Below are 20076 nucleotides of genomic sequence, written 5' to 3' on the forward strand. Positions count from 1 at the left end.
TGAGCAGGAAACCGCTGCATCCCGCCCAGCTCCCGATCCCATTGGGAATAAGGCAGGCTATAGATGGATAAAAACATTTCCCCATTCTGGATTCCAGAGGTCCAGGGGTGTTGAGGAGAGAAGGGGGAAAAAATCAGGCAGAGGTGGTGGTGGGGTGGGGTGGTGGTGCTCAGAATAAAACAAGGGTGGAGCATCAGAAAGAGCCCAGGATCCAGGACACCGGCTCTAGGGGCAGAAGGGACCAGTCCAGGATAGAATACCTCCCTCTCTAAAGGCAGAGCTAGGCTCAAAGGCCCAGGAGAAGCTGTGCCTCTAGCTGCATACATGAAGAAAACCTGCAGACAGAAAACATAACCACCTTCTTCATGGGAGACCCAAAGTGGATCTGGGGGACAGTGTGACCACAGGCAGGTGGCAACCTCTCTGTCACTCTTTATCATCTACAAAATGCAAGCCATCACAGCATGTGCCCCCAGGGCTGACAGTGAAGCCCGGATTATTTTCTACATGCGTGGTTTCCTACATACACTAGATTACCTGTTCTGTGGTGTACTACGTGTGTTATCTGATTTATCATGCAGCTGCCACATAAAATCGTCCGTGTGGCAGTCCTGAAACAAACATTTTTTGTTTTTCCAAATGCTGTCTTGAGGTTCAGAGCACAGTCTTGGGATGCTACTCTTCAGGTATAAAAGGTGTCTATGTATGTTTCTGGGTTTGTTTGTATTTAGTATTTATTATATTTTAATTTATGGTGTGTGTATGTGAATGTGTGTGGGTGTGTATATGCAGGAGCATGTGAGTGCCGTGCATGCACGTAGGTCCTGGGGATTGAATTCAGATCGTTAGGTTTGACATCAAGCTCCTTTATTGGCCATCTCACTAGCCCTGTTTGTTTGCTTTGCTTTTTCATTTTCGGAGACAAGGCCTCACTATGTAGCCTGGGCTTATCCTGAACTCAAGGTGATCCTCCTGCCTCAGCATCCCTAATGCTAGGGTTACAGATGTGAGTGGACATATGCTGCTCAAAGTGCTGGTTGGTGAAACCTTAGCCAGGAGAAAGAATGGCATGAATATCAGTTTCCAGGTTATATTTCTGTAATATATACATACATATATTATATATATATATATGATGTTGCTATAGGCAGGACCTGAGAGCCCGGGATGTGAAATCTCTCTGTGCATGAGTGGGCAACCTTCTCAACATAGAAAGCAAAGCAAGTGCGTTCTTTACTGGGAAAGAAAGCCCACACTCTGGTCTGTCTGCATCTATAGAGACCATCTCTCAGAGGATGCTGGGAGCGCCTCGAGAGGCCTGCTCATGGGAGGGGGTGGCTTGGTTCTTACTGAATATTATATGTAGCTGGCATGTTACACTGTAACACATACAATGCTGCTATAAAATGATACTTCATTCAGAAAAATTTTAAAAGCTTTCAGCTCCAGCATCCCAGCATCCCAGCATCCCTGGGAGGATGGCCATAGAAGAGGAAACTGAGGCCCCAAGGTCAAGTTTGCCCAGACTAAGGACCCAGCTCAGCTGACTGCAGACGAGAGCTTTGTAGGTGACTCACCTCCTTTTCACACAGCAAACAAAAGGGGGGAGAACGAAAGGGCAGGCATGGCCAGTTCCATGGCGTCACCTGGAGTGTCCTTCTCACCTGCACAAGCTGAGCCAGAATGTCATGCTTTCAGCTGGCCCAATACAGACCCATAGCCCTGGAGTTGGCAGGCCTGAGTTCTAGTCCCAAGCCTGTGTCTTCTTGCTGTGTGGTGTTGGGTCAGACCATTTCAACATGGGAGGCCTTGTTGAAACAAGGCTGGGGCCTATTCCTACAACTTCTGACCCAAGAGACTGGGTAAGACTCAAATATTACCTTTCGGTAAGTTCCCAGGGGCTATGGGGGAAGCTGGCCTAGGGACCCCCTGACTTATCTCTAAACTCCTTACTGGCAGTGATTGATTCAGGGTGGTTAGTTCCTCCCATTCTGCCCGGAAGCCTGGAAGATGCAGTTTTGCTTCTGAATCTGGATCTGGACAGTGGGGGACAAAGGTGGACAGGCTACAGAACATGAGGCCCTTTGTAAAAGAAGCATATGCGCACCCGACGTGCAGACAGCCTGATGGCCAGCAGGGGGCTCCTGGGCACCTCTAACCCGGCTGGTCCTGGCATTAGGGCCAAGGTCCCTGCTCTTACTACCCTAACAACTTTTGATGAATGAATCTAGCTGAGGTGGCGAGGTTGAGGGCCACTCCCTTCCTTCTTAGCATTCATAACTTCCCTAGATGATAGACAGTCATTAACCCAGACAGGGCCTGGCACGGAGGACAGGGACCCAGGAGACCAATGTGTCCACAGAGCACTCATCCCAGTAGGTACCCCTGTACCGGCTGGTTTCGCCTATCAACGTGACACAAGCTAGAGTCATCAGAGAGGAAGGAGCCTCAGCTGAGGAAATGCCTCGATGAGATCCAGCTGGAAGGTATTTTCTCATTTAGTGACCATTGAGGGAGGGCCCAGCCCATGGTGGGTGGTGCCGTCCCTAAGCTGCTGGTCCTGGGTTCTATAAGAAGGTAAGCTGAGCAGGCCAGGGGAAGCAAGGCAGTAAGCAGCACTCCTCCACGGCCTCTGCATCAGTTCCTGCTTCCAGGATCCTGCCCTGTTTGAGTTCCTGTCCTGACTTCCTTCAATGATGAACAGCAGTGCTGAAGTGTAAGCCAAATAAACTCTTTCTTCCCCAACTTGCTTTTTGGTCATGGTGTTTCATCACAGCAATAGAAACCCTAACTAAGACAATCCCCTCTACCCCATTCCAAGTGCCCCTCTTCTCTCCCCCCATCTTCTGTACCCCATTACCTAGCGCCCACGATGAGCTGGTTCCTGGAGGGATCAAGAGCAAGCTGGGAGAAATCCCGGACTCCAGGATAGGTGAAATTGGAGACCCACGGTTTCAGATCTGGTGAGAGAGACCTTCTGTTACTGTTGGAAGCTTCCAGCTTTGCCAGCATCAACCCAGAGAGGATGAGTGACAGCTGGGGTGGAGCAGGGCTGAAGCCCCAGGAGACCTGAGTTTCACCTGTCCGCCTCTGTGAACAGCCAGCCTTGTGACCTCCGTCAGGGACTAGAGTATTGTGACCATCTGTCTCTGGGGAGGACTCTGCCTCGCACAAAGGAAAACCTGTAATCACCCTTGGTTTCCCCAGAGACCCTGAGCAGCCACCTCAATACATACCCGGTTTGCTTTTCCTCCAAGCTCCACTCACTTCTTTCACCCCAGACCTCACCCCAATGCAAGCCACTGTCCTTTTTTGCCTGGACTGGTGCCAACAACCTCCTAACTGGCCTGCCTCCCATGTCTGTCTGTCCCTCCGGTTCACTTCCCACAGGCAATTCGAGTGATATTTCAGCGTAGCTACGCCAGTCTCAGGGTTTAGAACCCTCGAAGCAACCCCAAACATGTCTCAACTCCCATGACCTTTGGGCTCTGGCCCCACTGACTTTCCCAGTGCCTGGCATTTGTTATTTACTTATCGATCAACCCGTGGACACTCACTCAAGCTCTTCACTCCACCCACGCTAATCTAGAACATTTCGTACTTCCCTAATCCGTTCCATAGAGCCCACAAACCTTTGTACTCCATGATCCCTTTAATAATACAGTTCTGCCAGCCCCATCCCCACCTCTTCCAAGACTTCCCCGACTCCACCCAGTAGGATTGAGGAGACCTTACAGGCTTCTGCTACCTGACATCCTTATTCCACCGCAGTGTGTGTTCAGCCTGGCAGTTTGCCCTGGCTCCAGATACCTGCAGGCTCCACCCTTGTAACAGCGTTTGAATTTGTGAACGAATACCCCTCAACTCCTAGAAAGAGGATCAGGCTCTCTGATAAGATAGACCGACAGCTAGGGAGCCTGCATAGGACGGACCTAGGCCCTCTGCGTGTGGGTGACCGTTGGGTAGCTTTGTCTGTTTGAGGGGCCCCTAGCAGTGGGACCAGGATCTGTCCCTGGTGCATGAGCTGGCTTTTTGGAACCTGTTCCCTATTGTGGGATGCCTCTCACAGCCTTGATGTAGTGGGAAGGAGCTTGGTCCTGCCTCCACTTGATATGCCATGCTTTGTTGACTCCCATGGGAGGCCTTACTCTTTCTGAGGAGTGGATGGGGGTGGGGTGGAAAGGAGGTGGGGGCATGGAATGGAGGAGAGGAGGGAGGGGAAACTATAGTTGGTGTGTAAAATAAATTTTAAAAATTTAATTAAAAAAAAAAGATACCACGGAGGTGGGAGGGGCAGAGGTTGGGCGGTCAGTGTCTACCTCCGTCTTTGGGTGCACTCTTCCTGTCAAAGCCAAAGCCTTTCATGGGGACTGGGTGGGCAAAGAAAAGGCCTTATGGTCTAATTGATGGGTGGAAGCTCGCTGATTTTTCCTCAGTCCCTCTCCTGGAGATCCATTTCTCCCAGGTTGACCCATAGTACCGGAACTTCTCTTGCAGGTCCCGTGCTTGGGGGGAGGGGAGGATGCTGATGGGGAAGCCCCATGCTTTGTCCCCACTGTGAGCAACTGTTACACAATGTCCAAAAGGGTGTGTGTGTGCGTGTGTGTGTGTGTGTGTGTGTGTGTGTGTGTGTGTGTGTGTGTGATCCAAGAGAGATAAATCATTGCTCATTATCCCTCCACTACAGAGTAAAAGCGGCCCTTCATTTCTGCACGACAGGCAAACACTTAATCACTCTCGGGAGAGCCGGAGGTTTTGCGAGTTGGATGTTTTTCAGAAAACTGTGATATGCACGATAAAAAAAAAAAAAAAAGGAAAGAAAAAAAAAGGGTGAGGGAGAAAAATCCTGCAACAAAATGAAGCAAACTCTTTAAGACCCAGCAGGTGGCTGTGTGTTGGCAAGAATTGTCATACAGTCTCACGGCATCTGGGCAAGGAGAAGAGTCTGAAGTCCAGTGGGCTAGTTTTCAGCTGAGCCAGGGCCACAGGAAATTCCGGTAGAGACTAAATGGAGTGCTCATCTCCTCCGGGAAGACCTCCTTGATTCGACTGTCTTCACATCCTCTCTGCCCTCCCTGTGCAATTCACGGTGGGTTTTACTGTAACTCTGCAGGGGTGTGCCTCCTCAGACCAGGTGGTCCCTAACGGTAGCACTTCTCGGTGGTCGGGGCATTTCAGGTGAAGGCAGCAGGTAGGAGGGAGTTGGGATGACTGGTCTCAGATACCGCCTGAGGACTCAGCAGGGTCTCTTTTCAGGTCTGTTCTCGGTGGGGAGAGGCAAGGAGGAAACAGTCTGGGCTTCGAGGACAGTGAGGAGGTGGAAGTGGGGGCCTCTTTCCGTTGGTGTCCCTCTCCCCCAGCTCTGAAGGAACTCACAGTCAAGTGGAGGGGACCATGGCTGGGCGCAGTGCCTCGATCCTGGGGAGGCCTTGGGAAGAGAGCCAGCCTCCTCTTATTAAACAGGCAAAGGGGACCAGAGGGAAGGCTTTAAAACACCAAGCACGTTCTGAGCTCCGTGTGCAGCGGAGGCTTTGGACGGCGACTTTAAGAGAAAAATGACATTCTCCATGACGCGCCTGTGATTTTAATTATAGTCAATTCAATTACCCACTTTGTGGATTAACCACTGCCAGTGTTAACTCCGGGCTGGCTTCTCCCTGCCATCTAGAAAGGGCACGCTGTGGCAAACGAATAATACACAGGCCAAAGAGAAACCCAGGTGGGCCTCCTTAAAAGGAACCCACAGGAGGAAACCGAACCGTATAAAACAAAAAGCCGCCAGTCTGCTTCTGCAACTGCCCGATGCTTGTGGATGCTTGGGGGTTATTCACAGATCCGTCAGGTGTCTGGGGAAGAGAAGGCAGATCGCAGCTGCAAGGTGGGAGGCCTGTGGCTCGCTCAGACGTGCAGCATAAGGTCTGGGGTCTTGGAAGTGGTTGGTGTTGAGCTGGATTAGAACGACTTCCCTGGAACAGCTTCTCCCCCATGGGACCTACTGTGTGCTTAGTGTACTACAGATGTGAGGAGACCCAAGAAACAGAGCTGCTAAGGGCTCAGACCTTTGAGGAATAATAGAAAATGACCGAGCACCAAAGGAAAAACATGCTTGCCTCTGAGGCCCCATGGCAACTGGTCCATGCCTGGCACCGAGCACGGTCATTCAAATAATTCAAATATGGTGCACCTACCATGCATGAGTCCTTGGCCCCAGTCCCCAGGAAAACACACACACACACACACACACACAATTTTGTGAATGGATGTGACAACCCAAAGCTGTCAGGATAGTAATGATGATGTGGCCGAGTCACTCATTCTGTAAGAGGGTGGGCTGGACAGTGAGGCGCATTCAGTTCCGACATAATGATTAAAATTGCTCATTGGAAACCCAGGAACTCAGAACCCAACTTCACTTTTCCTATCTCCCAGTACCCCATACAGACCCTCTGACAAGGGGAAGGGGGTGAGATCCCTCTGGGTCAGCCGGACCCCCCAGCATCCACGCAAAGTCCCTGACAGGGAATGTTGCATTAAGAGCTGTCACAGGCATCTCCTGGCATGGTGACAGCCCTGGGAAAGCTGCTCCTTCAATGCCTGCCACCTCACTCGGTCCTTCCCCTCAGAGCCACCAGAAGCCATCAGAAGTCTGAGAGTGTGCGCACGTTTTGTACACTGAAGACATCGCTAATTTCCTATAATCCACTTAAGCCTTCAAAGCCAGGATCCCAGCTCAAACAAGTCAGCGTGGAGAAGACAGCTGGAAGTTTTCCTCTCAGAGAAGGGAGCCAGCACACAGCTGGGAGCCTGAACATCTAGAAGGTCCCAGCCTCTCCCCCATCCATGAGCCCTAATCTACCCCTCAAATTCCACCTCAGCCTTGGACTCAGTGATTGATTTTCCACTCTGGTTTCCACACTGCTTCCTTCACATGGCAGGACAGGTCTTGGGAGGCTGAGTGTCTGATGGCTTGTCAATGGTAGTGACATCAGGAGACTGACCTTGAGGGCTGGCTCTGACAAGTCCCTTCAGTCCCCAGGCCCGGGTCTTCCTACCCGCCCTCCCCCATAAGGGTTAGTACAGAGAGTGACAAAGCCAGTGTTGGTCAGTATTAAGAACCAGGGGACCCTGTCATCTCCTCTGCAGATTCCAGTATGAGCCTGCCACGTAGGCGGTTCCCAGAGTACGAATGTGACCAGGGACATTCAGATGGCTTAACAGGTCATGGGAGATGATCTAGGCCTCTCTGAGATTTGTGTTTTATTTTTTTGGTTATCATCTATCTAATGGCTGGCTGTCCTAATTTTAGAAATTCTGGAGAACTTATGGACCCCCTGGAATACATCCAGGGATGTGCACATCCAAGATTGGGAAACCCTTTAATAGGACACTCCCACGCTCTCCCTTGACAGGCAGAGGAGTTATGAGTCACCAGGGCCCCTTCTGCTGGGGGTTCCCAGGACTCCAAAGACAGGCATCCCTGCAGCCAGCTTAGAGCAAGAAGGACGCCTTCCAGAGATCCTCTAGGCTCTTCCTCTTGGGTGAGTGAGTCATCTCCCTCCTGCCCTCAGAGAAGCCAAGAAAAGGAGCCTGCATTTTGAGAACCTCCAGAGCTGAGACCACCAACCAAATCCGAGTCCCTCCCACTGGGGCATCCATTAACTTCATCATCCATCCGAAGATCCCACAGAAAGACAATAACTGCTCTGGCGTGGGTGTGGGTGAAGGGCCCGGGTAAAATTATCTACTTTATCTGGAGTAATCAGAGCTCCGCAGCCCACTGTTGCCTAGCCTTAAAACAGCCACCAGAGGAAGGATCTCAGGACCTACAGGAAGGGCTTTGGACAACCTGGAAGGCCCTCCCAAGGACTGACCCAAGTCCTTCAGGACAATGCGGGGCGCTCTCACCTTCAAAGGCCACAATAGGGTGCTCCTTCCAGGCACAGAGCTGCTGCTCACTGCTGAGCTCACCGGAGACGTCCTGGGAGCTGGAGAGGTGGGACACCAGCAGGGTGAGGCTGGGCAGCAGCATGGAGACAGCCAGGGGTCCTGGGCCAACCATGGTGGGCCCCTCTGCCGCCTTAGCTCCTGGAGGCAGGCCAGCGGGAAAGACCTGCAATGAAACACTCAATCTCATCAAGTGTGCCTTCCATCAATGCCCACTTCTCTCTGTTTCCTCGGGGCCGTCAACGGCCCCAGAGGGTTTTTTAAAAATAAATTTATATTGTATTTATGTTACTCTGCTCTAATAACGCAAAGTTATAGATCATATCTTGAAAGCTAATTTCCCTTGTAATGGTATTCTGGACAAAATTGACAAATTATAGAGCCTTTTCTATTATGATTCCAAATGCTTTAAAATTAGCTTTAATGATAAAGGTGGGATCCATTTAATAAATGGAACTGGGGCAATGGGCAGTCATGTGTAGAAAGAAAAGCTCAGATTCAAGTCCAATTTTTTAAAATAATTTACTTAAATTTATTTTATGTGCATTGGTGTGAAGGTGTCAGATCCCCTGGAACTGGAGTTACAGACAGCTGTGAGCTACCATGTGGGTGCTGGGAATTGAATCTGGGTCCTCTGGAAAAGCAGCCAGTGCTCTTAACTGCTGAGCCATCTCTCCAGCCCCTCAAGTCCAATTCTGAGCTCACATTTTATGCCAAGAAAATTTCAAACTGAATTTGAGATTTGAATGTTAAGGGTAAAGTCGTGAAGATACTAGAAAAAAATTTGAACAGAATCCTTTGGACCTTGGAGTGAAAAACTACAACAAAATCCAGACATCATCAAAGAAAATCTTGACAAATTTGATGTCACTGAAAATATAAACATCTGCATGAAAGTGTAAACCCCTTGCCACTAAAAATAACATCAAAAGGCAGATGACAAAAGGTAGCCACGGTGGTACACATCTGCAATCCCAGGAGGCTGAGGCAGGAGGATTGAAGATTTGTGGTCAGTCTGGGCTACACAGTGAGATCTTCTAAGGGTGGAGTGGGGGATTGGGGTAGCTCAGTCTAAGGGTGGAGTGAGGGATTGGGGTAGCTCGGTCTGTAAAGTGCTTGCAGAGCTGAAATGGATCCCAAGACCCAGATAAAAAAAGGTGAGGGCTTGTATTCCTCATGCTGGGGTGGCAGAGACAGGCAGATCCCTGGGGTGGGGCCTTGCTCGCTAGCCAACATAATCTACTTGGGAAGTTCTAGGCCAAATGAAACACTCTGTTTGAAAAGGCAAGGTGGACAGCTTTTTAGAAATGACACCAAGGGCCATCTGTGGCCTCTATACACATAGATGAGCATGAGTGCTCATGCTCACAGATGAATACACACAAGGCAATTGACAAACTTGAACAAAAAATACCTGTGGTTCTGAACACAGACAAGGAGATAATAGTCTCAAATATGCAAAGAACTCCTAGGAATCAAGAAGAAAATGACCCAAAAACCGGTAGAAAAATGAGTAAAAGGAAATAAATCCGAACAGAGCTTAAAATCTGACGGACACTTTCTCACGACCCCAAAGCAATGCAAATGAACACTTAGCCTGACACAGCATTTCTCTCCATCAGCAAAGATCCAAGTCAGGTAGCTCTCCCTTGTGAAGCAACTATGAAGAAACGAAGCACCCTGTCCTAGTCTACTGGTGTGTGTCAAATGGCACAGCCTCTCTGGAGGATAACCTGTGTAACCGGTAAAAGAGCCTCGACATTTACCCTTTGACCCACTAACCTCACATGGGACTCTAGACTTGTGGTCCTCCAAGTGAGAACCAGCATTGAGTCTCACACAGCCACAACTCCATGGTAAGACAGATGCAGACATTTAGAAGTCAGTGTTTAAAATCCCAGATGGTAATCTGAGTAATTTTTCTGGACATTGACTCTAATAATCAAATGTCTGTGTCTGGGAGTGTGGCTCAGTGGTAGAGTTATTGCATTCACATACAAGGCCCTAGCACCATAAAACAAAGAGAAAAGACAAAGACGTTTAGGCTTGTATTTTGCATGTTGCTTTTCAATTCATTTCTCTAGTAATTTACTGTTATTGAATTGTAGGTAAGCATCCATCTGCAACAGATTGTAAATTGAGAAGTCAAACCTGCTTCCTCGCAACACGTAGTTGAGACGCGAAAATAGACCACAGAGGCATACGTATGCGCATAAAGTGAACTGTGTACAAGATAATTCTCGGTGGCATTCTGAGAAACAACAAAAGGAAAAAAGAAAAAGAATACGCCAATAGCTACACCTAGGAGCCGCTTAAACAAGCTGTTGGTGGGTCTGCCGTGGAGTACTATAAAGCTGTAGAAAAGAGCGAAGTGAAATGAAAGAAAGTGAAATGAATTAGGTTGGACTGAGGACCAGGAGGGCAGTGGGGTAGAATCACTTCCCCTGGGCAGAGCTAGGACTCTGGGAGAGGGATCCCAAAGGTAACTCCGTCAGGACAGGTAGGAGTCAGAGGAGAGAGGTTCCTGGGGCTTCTTCTGCCCTGGGACCTTTGCTTCCAGCCCAGGTAGGATATCCTTCCTGCCTGTTTACAGACACAGATGAATAGAGCACATCATGGCTGAACTAAGCATGTCGACAGACCCGGGAGGTGCCTGCTGGCACGGCCCATTCCATACCCCAGGGAGAATTGGCTCTCATAACCTTCTAGATCCCCTCACCCACAGGCACACCACATGCATCTTCTCAGCTTCCAGTAGAGACCCTGGGGGAGGGCAGATGGAGAACATCTTTCCTCATGCAGTCACATGCGTTCTCCTCAGTGCTAGACGAGGTAGGTTTTCTGCTGTGGGCAGCTCAGTGCCATCCCATCATTGGTACCTGCTGTATCCATCCCCCGACACTGGTCCCCAGCCCTTCCAAGAGGTCACAGAGTCTGGGAACGGTTATCAAGGTGTGGGGCCCACTCTCAGGAAGGAAAGACTGGGGTCAAATATCAGGTTGTGTGGAGAAACAACAGCTTAACCTCTCTCTCTGCCTTGGTTTCCCCAAATTGGGAATGGCGGTGACAATACCAACTTTACCAGCAATTGTGAGGATTAACGAGCCAGGCCTGACTGGAACAGAGCCGACAGCGAGCCGTCAACCAGCGTGATGAGATATTCTGGTGTCTGGAGGAGGCGGCGGCACCGGAGGACCCTTTTTGCCCTCCGACGCTGTCGTGATACCTTTGGCTGGTATCTCCAAACCTCTTCCTCCCTACTACACCTTCCCTCCATGTACACACCGGGCACTGCAGGGACTCCATCCAGGGCCCCACTTCCCTTCCGCTGTGTGCCTGGCCAAGGTGTGAGAAGGAGAAAGCAGCGGGTGTGTCTGCAACCTTCCTTCCCCCCTCTCATCCACCCCTGCCAGCCAGGTCAGGGCACCAGCTCTGTTCCCCCGCCTCTGGGTTTCTGAAACATGGCTGTCCCCTCCCATTAGAACCAAAGTGTCACCACAGCCTTGGTTACGGATCTCAGGGTGCTGCACAGTGACCACCCCCGGCTCCCTAAACCTCTTCCCACACCTCTGCCAACAGTGGCTTTACTAAGATGCCATCACTTCCCCCCATTTGATGGTATCACCTGTTTTTTGGGGGGGGGCAATTTGGGAAGAGACCTTGACTAATTAGGGATAACCAGTCCACAGGCCACACACGTTTTCTCCCATCAGCTCGTGAGATTGTCCAAGACAGCATGACCAGGCCTGTCCTCATGCCCCACTGTTAGGGTTTGAAGGTGAAATCTTCCATCTCCATCAGACTTAGTTCCCAGCTGGTGGCACTCTTCTGGGAGATTGCGGGGACCATTGGATGTGGGGCCTAGGTGACTTGTGTAGGGCATAGGGGGAGGACTTACGCTTACAGTGCAGCCTGCCTCTTGTCTAGCTTCTCTCTTCCCTCACCGCCAATGCAGGTAGCCAGCCTCTCAAGCTTGAGTCCCCTCGTGTCTCCTCTACCACTACCACGATGCACTGTGGTGCGTGAACTATGGGGCAGAAGAAGTCTTTTCTCGAAGTTGCCTTTGTTGGGTATTTGGGCACAATGAGGAATGTAAGCAACACAGTCACCTTCACAACTCCACCCTCCTCCTATATGGCTCTGCCTCAGGCCCAGGCCTGACATTCTCTGTGGCTAGATCCTGTGTCCAAGGGGTCTAGGATAGAAACACATCCTGGGTTCTTCTCTGCCCTAGTCTCGAGGCCCTAAAGTCCCCAAATTCTATAGCAGAAGTGCTATTCTCCAAGTCTTTCCTGAATTAATAACTGCTAGGTCAATGTCACATGGTCTACCCGGGCCCAGCACAGTCCTCTGCAATCCAGGTGCAGGACACAATGGGGGTAGGGAAGGGCAGAGTCTAGGCCTCCATGGGAAGGAGGAAACAGAGAGGGAGGCCTGTGGCCGCTCACACAGCACATACCCAGGTCACCCAGACACATACAGAAACGCATCAGGAGGCTGCAGGAAAAGCCTGGGACCGACCTGGGGCTCACAGGAGCTCCTGTATGAGCCTGGTCCTACCTTCACCTTCAGTGCTTGTTTTAGGGAGCCTGTAGAGCCCGAGAGGGGTGCAACTCAGAATCTGAGGAGCAAGGAGGAAAGGGATGGAATATGGGGTGCTGATAGCCAAAGCAGAGTGTGACAAGTAAGGGCTTCAGTTCTGCAAGTGGAAGCAGAGTGGGGTGCCCTACCAAAATGGGGTGAGTAATGAGCATATCTCCCTCAGAGTGCTCCCCTGCCAGGCCTTTGGAGCTGAGTTCTAGATACTTTTGGGTTTGGGAGGCGAATTTCTTATCTTTGGAAGTTACTCCAACAGCTAAGGGCAGAGCCCCCAATCCCCACCCCCGTCACTGCAGCCTTACATGGATCATGTGATCCTCACTCTAGCCACAGCGGCTCATGTCATGTGATCAAAACAGACCAATAAGGAACTCTCCTACAGCAATTTGGTAACTGGGTCAAGTCAGTCTTGACAGAGGGACCTGAACTGTGGTTCTGAAAGTGTGGTCACCTTCTGCCTGACCTGTGGGTGAGGACGATCTGAAGACACTAAGGTGACAGGAGACACAGAGAGAAGAGACTTGAGAAGATGACCGAGGCCTCCCAGTCCCCAGTGCTAGCCCCTACTTTCTTTTTTTTTTTTTTTTTTTTTTTTGGTTTTTCGAGACAGGGTTTTTCTGTGTAGCTTTGCGCCTTTCCTGGAACTCGCTTTGGAGACCAGGCTGGCCTTGAACTCGCCAGAGATCCGCCTGGCTCTGCCTCCCGAGTGCTGGGATTAAAGGCGTGCGCCACCACCGCCCGGCGAGATTCTACTTTCTTGAGCCGACTCCCTCTACATCCCAGTTTTAAAGATTATTTTTATGGTGGGTGTTTTGCCTGCGTGTAGGTCTGTGTACCGTGTGCATGTCTGGTGCCAGAGGAAATCAGAAAAGGGCTTCCATCTCCTGGAACTGGAGTTACGGACAGCTGTGAGCCTCTATGTGGGTGCTAGGAATTGAACCCAGGTCCTCCGGAAAAGCAATCATTGCTCTTAACTATTGTGCCATCTCTCCTGCCCCAAGTCCTGCTTAAAAAAAAATGTTTTTTATTTAAGCTGGTCACAGACATGGCCCATTGTGTCTACTTCCTTTTCCAGCATCACTTCTGCATGGCTGTGGGGCTGGGCCACAGTCTTCCAATGATGAAGAAGAGGAAGTCACTGATGGGCATGGAGGGACCACTTCTTCCTGCCTGGCCCGTAGACAGGATGCATAGTGTTCTGCCAGCCTGTAGCCACCTGAAGCTGTTCAGAACCTTCTGGCTTCATGCTAAGGAGGGTGGTGCTGGGAGACAGGTGGAAGGAAGCCAGGTGGATGACAAAGAACCAGCCCCCTAAGCTGACCTCCAGGTCTCTTCAGCAGGTCTGAATCTTTCCTTTTCTTTAGTTATTTGTTCTGGGGGTGGACCCCAAGGCCGCGTGCATGCTCGGTACCTACTCTGCCCTGACCTTGCATTTCTGTACCTCCTGCTTCTTTACCAGTCCAATGGGGGAAGATGAAATCCATCCCTCAGAATTGTTGCAAATGTCAAATACGTTGCTCCACCTAATGGGCACTTGCCACAAAGTAAGTGCTGTTTAAGTGGCAAGGCTTCCTAGTATTATTATTAGAGATGAGATTGTTCAAGAGCTTGCTTTCCAGGTCTCAATTAGCATTAGATAAACACTGTTACCACCCAAATACGGTTTGGCTTCCTATGCTTAAAATCCAAAGTTTCCAGGGCAGATAGGAATTTCCACTTCTAACACGCATCTGATCTGATGGTAAAACCATAACCGAAAATTTCCAGCAGAGCATAGCAAGAGGCCATCTAATTTTTTCTGCACAGCACTGTGGAAAGCCCTGACCTTGGAAAGCTGCCAGCCCTGGGTGTGGATCTCAAATTCATCACTTGTAAATAAGGGTAAACATGCCTTGCCTTAGAGAACACCAAGAATGAAGGCTAGACCAGGGCAGGCTGCTTATGAAACACTTCCATAGAATCTAAAGCAGTGGTTCTCAACCTGTGGGTCACGGCCCCTTTGGGGTCAACAGACCCTTTTATAGGGGTCACATATCAGATATCCTGCATATCAGATATTTACATTACAATTCATCACAGTAGAAAAATTAGAGTTACGAAGTAGCAACGAAAATAATTTTACGGTTGGGGGTCACCACAGCACAAGGTTGCAGCATTTGGATGGTTCAGAACCACCGGTCTGGAGCATTTAGCTAGTTGCCATTTGTGTACCTGGCACTCCACTGAGTGTGACTGAACACCCACTATGTGCCAGGTCCTGTATGGTGGGATCATGAGGGAGAGAGAGGCTCACAAGCAGGGAACCTATTATCTTCACGGAGAAAGGAAATGTGTCCCCAAAGGGCAGGGATAGTGACCATGGCCTGACAGCTGGATGGAGAAGGGGTCACAGAAACGGGTCTCGACCCTGTCTCCAGGCTGCCTGTTGTACCTGCATGGTGTCTAGGAGAGGGGTGCTCTAGCAGCGGGGGAATGGAGGTACTGCGCCATCTGACTCCTTCTATTTTGGGAAACCCTGAGCCAGGAAGAAAGCATTTTTCCAGATCCCAGCCAGCGTCTCTCTTGCCTTTGCTCACATGGCTGCCCTAGTTTCTTGTGGGTGCTCTCTGTGGGGTCATTTCCGATGGTACCTGGAGGTAAGTAGAGGCCTGAGTACATAAGAGAGAACATACCACCCAGGCAAGCACCTACTTCTCTCCCAGGACTTGGGCAGTGCCTGGCACTTGGCACATACTGTCAAAAGATGAGCTGTAACAGTGGAGGAATGGTCTCTCACAGAGATGGTAGGGAGCCAGGGAAGGGCAGAGGGCCGTGGTCAGAGCCATTGGAAGCACAGTTAGATGGACCTCTGTCTTTAGCACAGGGTGAAAGAGAGGAGAGAAAAAGACAGAGAGTACATTTCCACGAGGGCCCCCACAGAGCCCAGACAGAACCCCAGTAAGCATTTTCTGCCTTTCCCAGCTTGCCAGAGTCAACTACCCAGACCATCTAAGGAGCATTAATTCATTCCTGGCTCCACTGTGAACGAAGAGGAAATGGGGTCCCAATCATCTTCCACCGTTTACATCGGAGGCCACAGCGTGGGTCAGCACGCCGCAGAGACTTGGGCTGCTGCTGAGGTACCAGACACCCTGGAAAACTGAAAGTAGGGGGTGCTGCATGCCCGACACAGAAGGCTGAGCTCAGTGGGGCCGGGAAGACTACAAGGTGGAGTGCCCCAGTCACCAGGAGCCAAGAAGATGCCAGCAGGGATAGCACAGGCAAAGACTTGATTCTAGACATCCCCAGAGAACCCACAGAGGCCAGAGACACAGATAGAGGGAGAGGAGTCTGAGAAGGAAGTCAAGAGGCCACTCGTGACAGTTCTTGAGGGTGACCCTAAGTCTCCAGGAGACTCTTGTACTCCCAGGAAGATGCAGTGGTTGGGAGACAATGCATGCATGTGGTTGTGTTGGAGCTTCCAGAAGCCAGACGGGCATTGGGGTAGGCCATTGTCACAGACACCTCTGGGAAATGGAATCAGCACCCACCTCCCCCAGAGAGCCTAGGCCCATACCCGGAGGACTGTTGAATCCTGGGAGCTCCTGCACCCACTAGAGATAAGGGAAATGAAGCTGGAGGTCTAGGACAGAGGCCTTGACAGCCACAGTAGCCACAGAATTGTCCCCAAACAGTAGCATTGGGACAGTTCAAATGGCTGCTGATGAGGAGGGCTTCCTAGACCAATCAAAAACATTTTTTTTCCACTGAAAGAGGCTGTGGGGGAGGGGTGTCATGAAATTAAAGAGGAAAAAAAAACAATTCCCAACCCCAAAGAGCAGGGCTTGAGTAAAAATGGCTAGAACACATGGGCCATGTTCCAGAGAAGGTGCAAAGCTCCTGCTTTGCAAGATCTCATGGCAACTTTGTAAAAAATCTCAAGATGCTGGTTGTCCACCTGACTGGGAGAAAAGAGCTCACCCAGGCTGAGGAACCAGCCCAAGGTCCCATGACTGTTAACAATGGAACTGGGATGTCCTGGTCAGCTTCCCCCCAGGACACACAGTCCCAGGCCTGTGGGCACACTCTGCAGCCCTGGTGCCTCGTGCTCTCAGCCTTCTGCAGAGTCTAATTTGGTTTCCTGAGTTGGCTTTCTTTTTTTTTTTTTTTCCCAAGGAGAGCACTTTCTAGCTATAAATTATTAAGCTGATTCCTGCTACAAATCAGCCTCCTGTGAGTTTGGGCTGCAGGAGCCCGTTTACCCAGGTCCTGGGCATCAGCGGAGGAACAAATGCCAGGGGTTCCAGATGGACAGGGCGGAGTGCAGATCCCCCAGCCAGTGCTGACAGCCACCTGGATGCCTCCCCCCAGCCCAGGCCCCAGGCCAGGGGCCAAGCTCAGGGATCCTCTAAGGAGCTGTTTGCCCACCTCAGCTCCACTAAGACCTGTTGGGGAGGGGCTCAGGCCAGACCTCCGTACCCACCCCCTCCTCTCTGCTGCCATTCAAACTCTCCACTTGGCTGCCTGCCTGAGAAAGGAGGAGAAAAGGAGAAGGAAATTAAAAGAGGAAACGGGGAGAACGAGATCAGGGAAGACGGTCCCTCCTTGGCCTGTGGTTTGGCAGCAGGCAAAGGTGTGAGGTTGCCCCTCACTCCCACACTCGGCCTGGGCCACCGAATGCCCAGCTGCGTGCTTCTCTGCCAGGATCTGAAACATCTTTCCACCCACACACCACTCACCACTTGGGGGGCCCAGTTGGGCCAAACTCACACAAAGGTAACATTGGGATGTAGATTCCATTCCTTTGCTCTGAATAGAACAGATTGGATACGGATTTTCTCCTTTCTTCCCAATTGGACCCCCTGGGCCACTGGGGCCCAGAGGAAGGCTGGGTCCAGATAGGCCAAGAACAGCTGCTGAGGGCTGGGAAGCTCCACAGCATTTTCCAGCTCTTGAAACCAGGGAAGTGAGGGTATGGGGAACATCCATCCCTTCCTCACCCCAAACACGTTCTCAAGCACAAGCTCCTCAACTCAGCCTCTCCTCTGCCTTGAGCAGTGTGGGGAGCTGCAAGGTAGTGTCTGCATCTCTCCCACATGGTCCTAGCAACCGCCAAGTTGTCTGTTTGTCCCATTTGAGTTTAGAAGTCATCCATGCGCTCCCACATACACCTTCCACCTGCGATTAAACGCCCCAAAGAAAAGGAACAGGTGTCCACACGGTTGGATAAATGAAACTCTTGTTGATGGTTGGCTTCAACACCATGCTTCAGCTCTGGGGAAACTGAGGCCTTGGAGGGCATCTCCAGCTCAAGATTGGGTAGGGAGCTGGTGGCTGAATCAAGACTCAGAAATAAATCACTACCACGACAGTGTTAGGTACCCATGCTCTTGATGACACACCTTTTAATCCACACAATAACTTTATGGGATCGGGCAGCTAATGTGTATTCCCGTTGCCTGGGTAAGGAAACAGAGGCACAGATGAGTAATTTGGAAAAGGTCAAACCAGGAGAAAGTCGATCAAACCTGGGCAGCCAGGCATTACAGCTGGCCCTCAGCACACGGCACAGGTGTTTGGGTACAGCACTTGAGAGAGCCCTGTGAGCAGAGCCCAGGCCACTCCAGGGGTACCCTCCTCAACATGGTCTGAGCGAGGAGCCTGGACTTCCTCCTCTGAAGGAGTCAACTACAGGTCAGACCTGAAGAACAACAAAAGAATGAGAAGCTTCTTTGTTTTGAGACAGACTGCCTAGCCTAGGCTGTCCTTTAACTTGCTATGTAGCCAAGGATGACCTAGAATTCCTCCTGCTCCTACCTCCCAAGCGCTAGGGTTGCTAGCAAGTGCTTGCTGCAAGTGAGACCATCTTGAGGAAGCCCTGTGGGGAAAGCCAAGCGGGTGGATGCAGGTGGGAGAAGGTCATGGGTCAGGGCACCTCATGGGGCTGCAGCGTGCCTTCAAGGAATCAGGTGAAGAGTGGGTTCGGTTTGTGCCTTGCACAGATCAGTCAGTATCACAAATGGGGGGGGGGCGGTGACGGTGGCACTGTGACAATATGATGCGGGTTTTATTCCCTGGTCCCCAAATAGCCTGTAATATTTCATTGTTTTTGCAAGGGAAAAGAAAACAAAGGAAGCTTGCCTACTTTAATTACTGGAATTAAATGCTAAGGACATTGCCAAACACGCATCCCGCTTATCTACTCATTAGAGCAGCCGCCTGTCCCCTCCCCATGGGCAAGCGCCCTCTGTGAAAACATTTTGCTATCAGATGTTCTGAGGCTGATGAAAATGGGAACTGCATTTGAAAACACGCCCACAGCTCAAAAACAGATTCAAATCCAGCGGAAAGCTTGGACTTCTTTCCCAGGCCAGATTCATCGGTTGAATGCAGACCTTAGTGGACAGAACCCACTCATGCTCTCCTTCCATGGCCAAAGACCCGCCTCTGTCATTGAGAGAACCCCAGAAGATGGGTGGTGGTGGTGGCACAACTATGTGGATGCCACTGAAACTGGACCCTTACCTATGGTGGAGATGAGTTGGTGGCAATGTAAAGGGATTTTTAGATTCTTTCTTCTAAGCCAGTGGTCCTCAACCTTCCTAATGCTGTGACTCTTTAATACAGTTCCTCATGTTGTGGTGACCCCCAACCATAAATTTATTTGGTTGCTACTTCATAACTGTAATTTTGCTACTGTTATGAATTGTAGTGTGAATATCTGATATGTAGGATATCTGATTTGGGACCCCGTGAGAACCGTTGTTCTAAGTACTAAGTATAGAATTATCATATGACCAAGCAAGCACACGTTTGGGTATCTCCAGAGAAAGTTGAAAGCAGAATTAAAGGTATTTGTACACCTTAGGTGTACATCTATGTGTATCTGTCTGTCTATCTGGGGCAACATGTTCAGAGCAGCATTATTCACAATAGCCAAAATGGAGCAGTAACTCCATTTTGTGTCCATCAGTAGACAGATGGACGTATAGACAAAATATGATCGATACAAACGGGGATAGTCTTCAGCCTTAAAAAGAAAGGAAGTGCTGAATGAAACGTGTGAACATGAATGAGCCTTGAGACATGACGCTAAGTGAAATAAGCTTGAGATAAAAAGACAGGCATCGCATGACTCCACTTACATGAGGTTCCTAGAACAGTCAAATCCATGGAACCAAGAAAAAGAAAGGTGGCCGCCGAGGGCTGAGAGGAAAGGAGAACTGTTGTGCTGTAAGCTGGAGCTGGACGGTGGTGAGGGCGGGAGCACAACCACATGATTGGCATTAATACCGTGGAGACCTATGCTTAAAAATGGTTAAGATAATACATTTTATGTTCTATACACATTACTACAATTTCTTAAAAGTATTAGCTCCTGGCACTGAAGGGAATGGCTCAGTAGTTAAAAGCACTGGCTGCTCTTCCAGGGGACCCAGGTTCAATTCCTAGCACCTACAAGTCAGCTCACAACCATCTGCAATTTCAGTTCAAGGGAACCTGATGCCTTTCTGGTCTCCATGGGCACCAGGCATGTAGTTGGTGCAGATATGC

The 20076-nt window shown here is 50.2% G+C and overlaps 1 protein-coding gene across 1 annotated transcript in view; it reads right to left on the reverse strand.

The window, feature by feature from the left end:
• Positions 1-20076, reverse strand: part of Sema5b (semaphorin 5B) — a 122461-nt gene that overhangs the window by 33354 nt on the left and 69031 nt on the right. The window contains 2 exon segments of the mRNA XM_059277090.1: positions 2861-2960; positions 7906-8110. Of these exon segments, the coding sequence (XP_059133073.1) occupies positions 2861-2960; positions 7906-8059 (254 nt within the window). The 5' untranslated portion in view covers positions 8060-8110.

Source organism: Peromyscus eremicus, chromosome 12 (assembly GCF_949786415.1).
Source record: "Peromyscus eremicus chromosome 12, PerEre_H2_v1, whole genome shotgun sequence".
NCBI lineage: Eukaryota > Metazoa > Chordata > Mammalia > Rodentia > Cricetidae > Peromyscus > Peromyscus eremicus.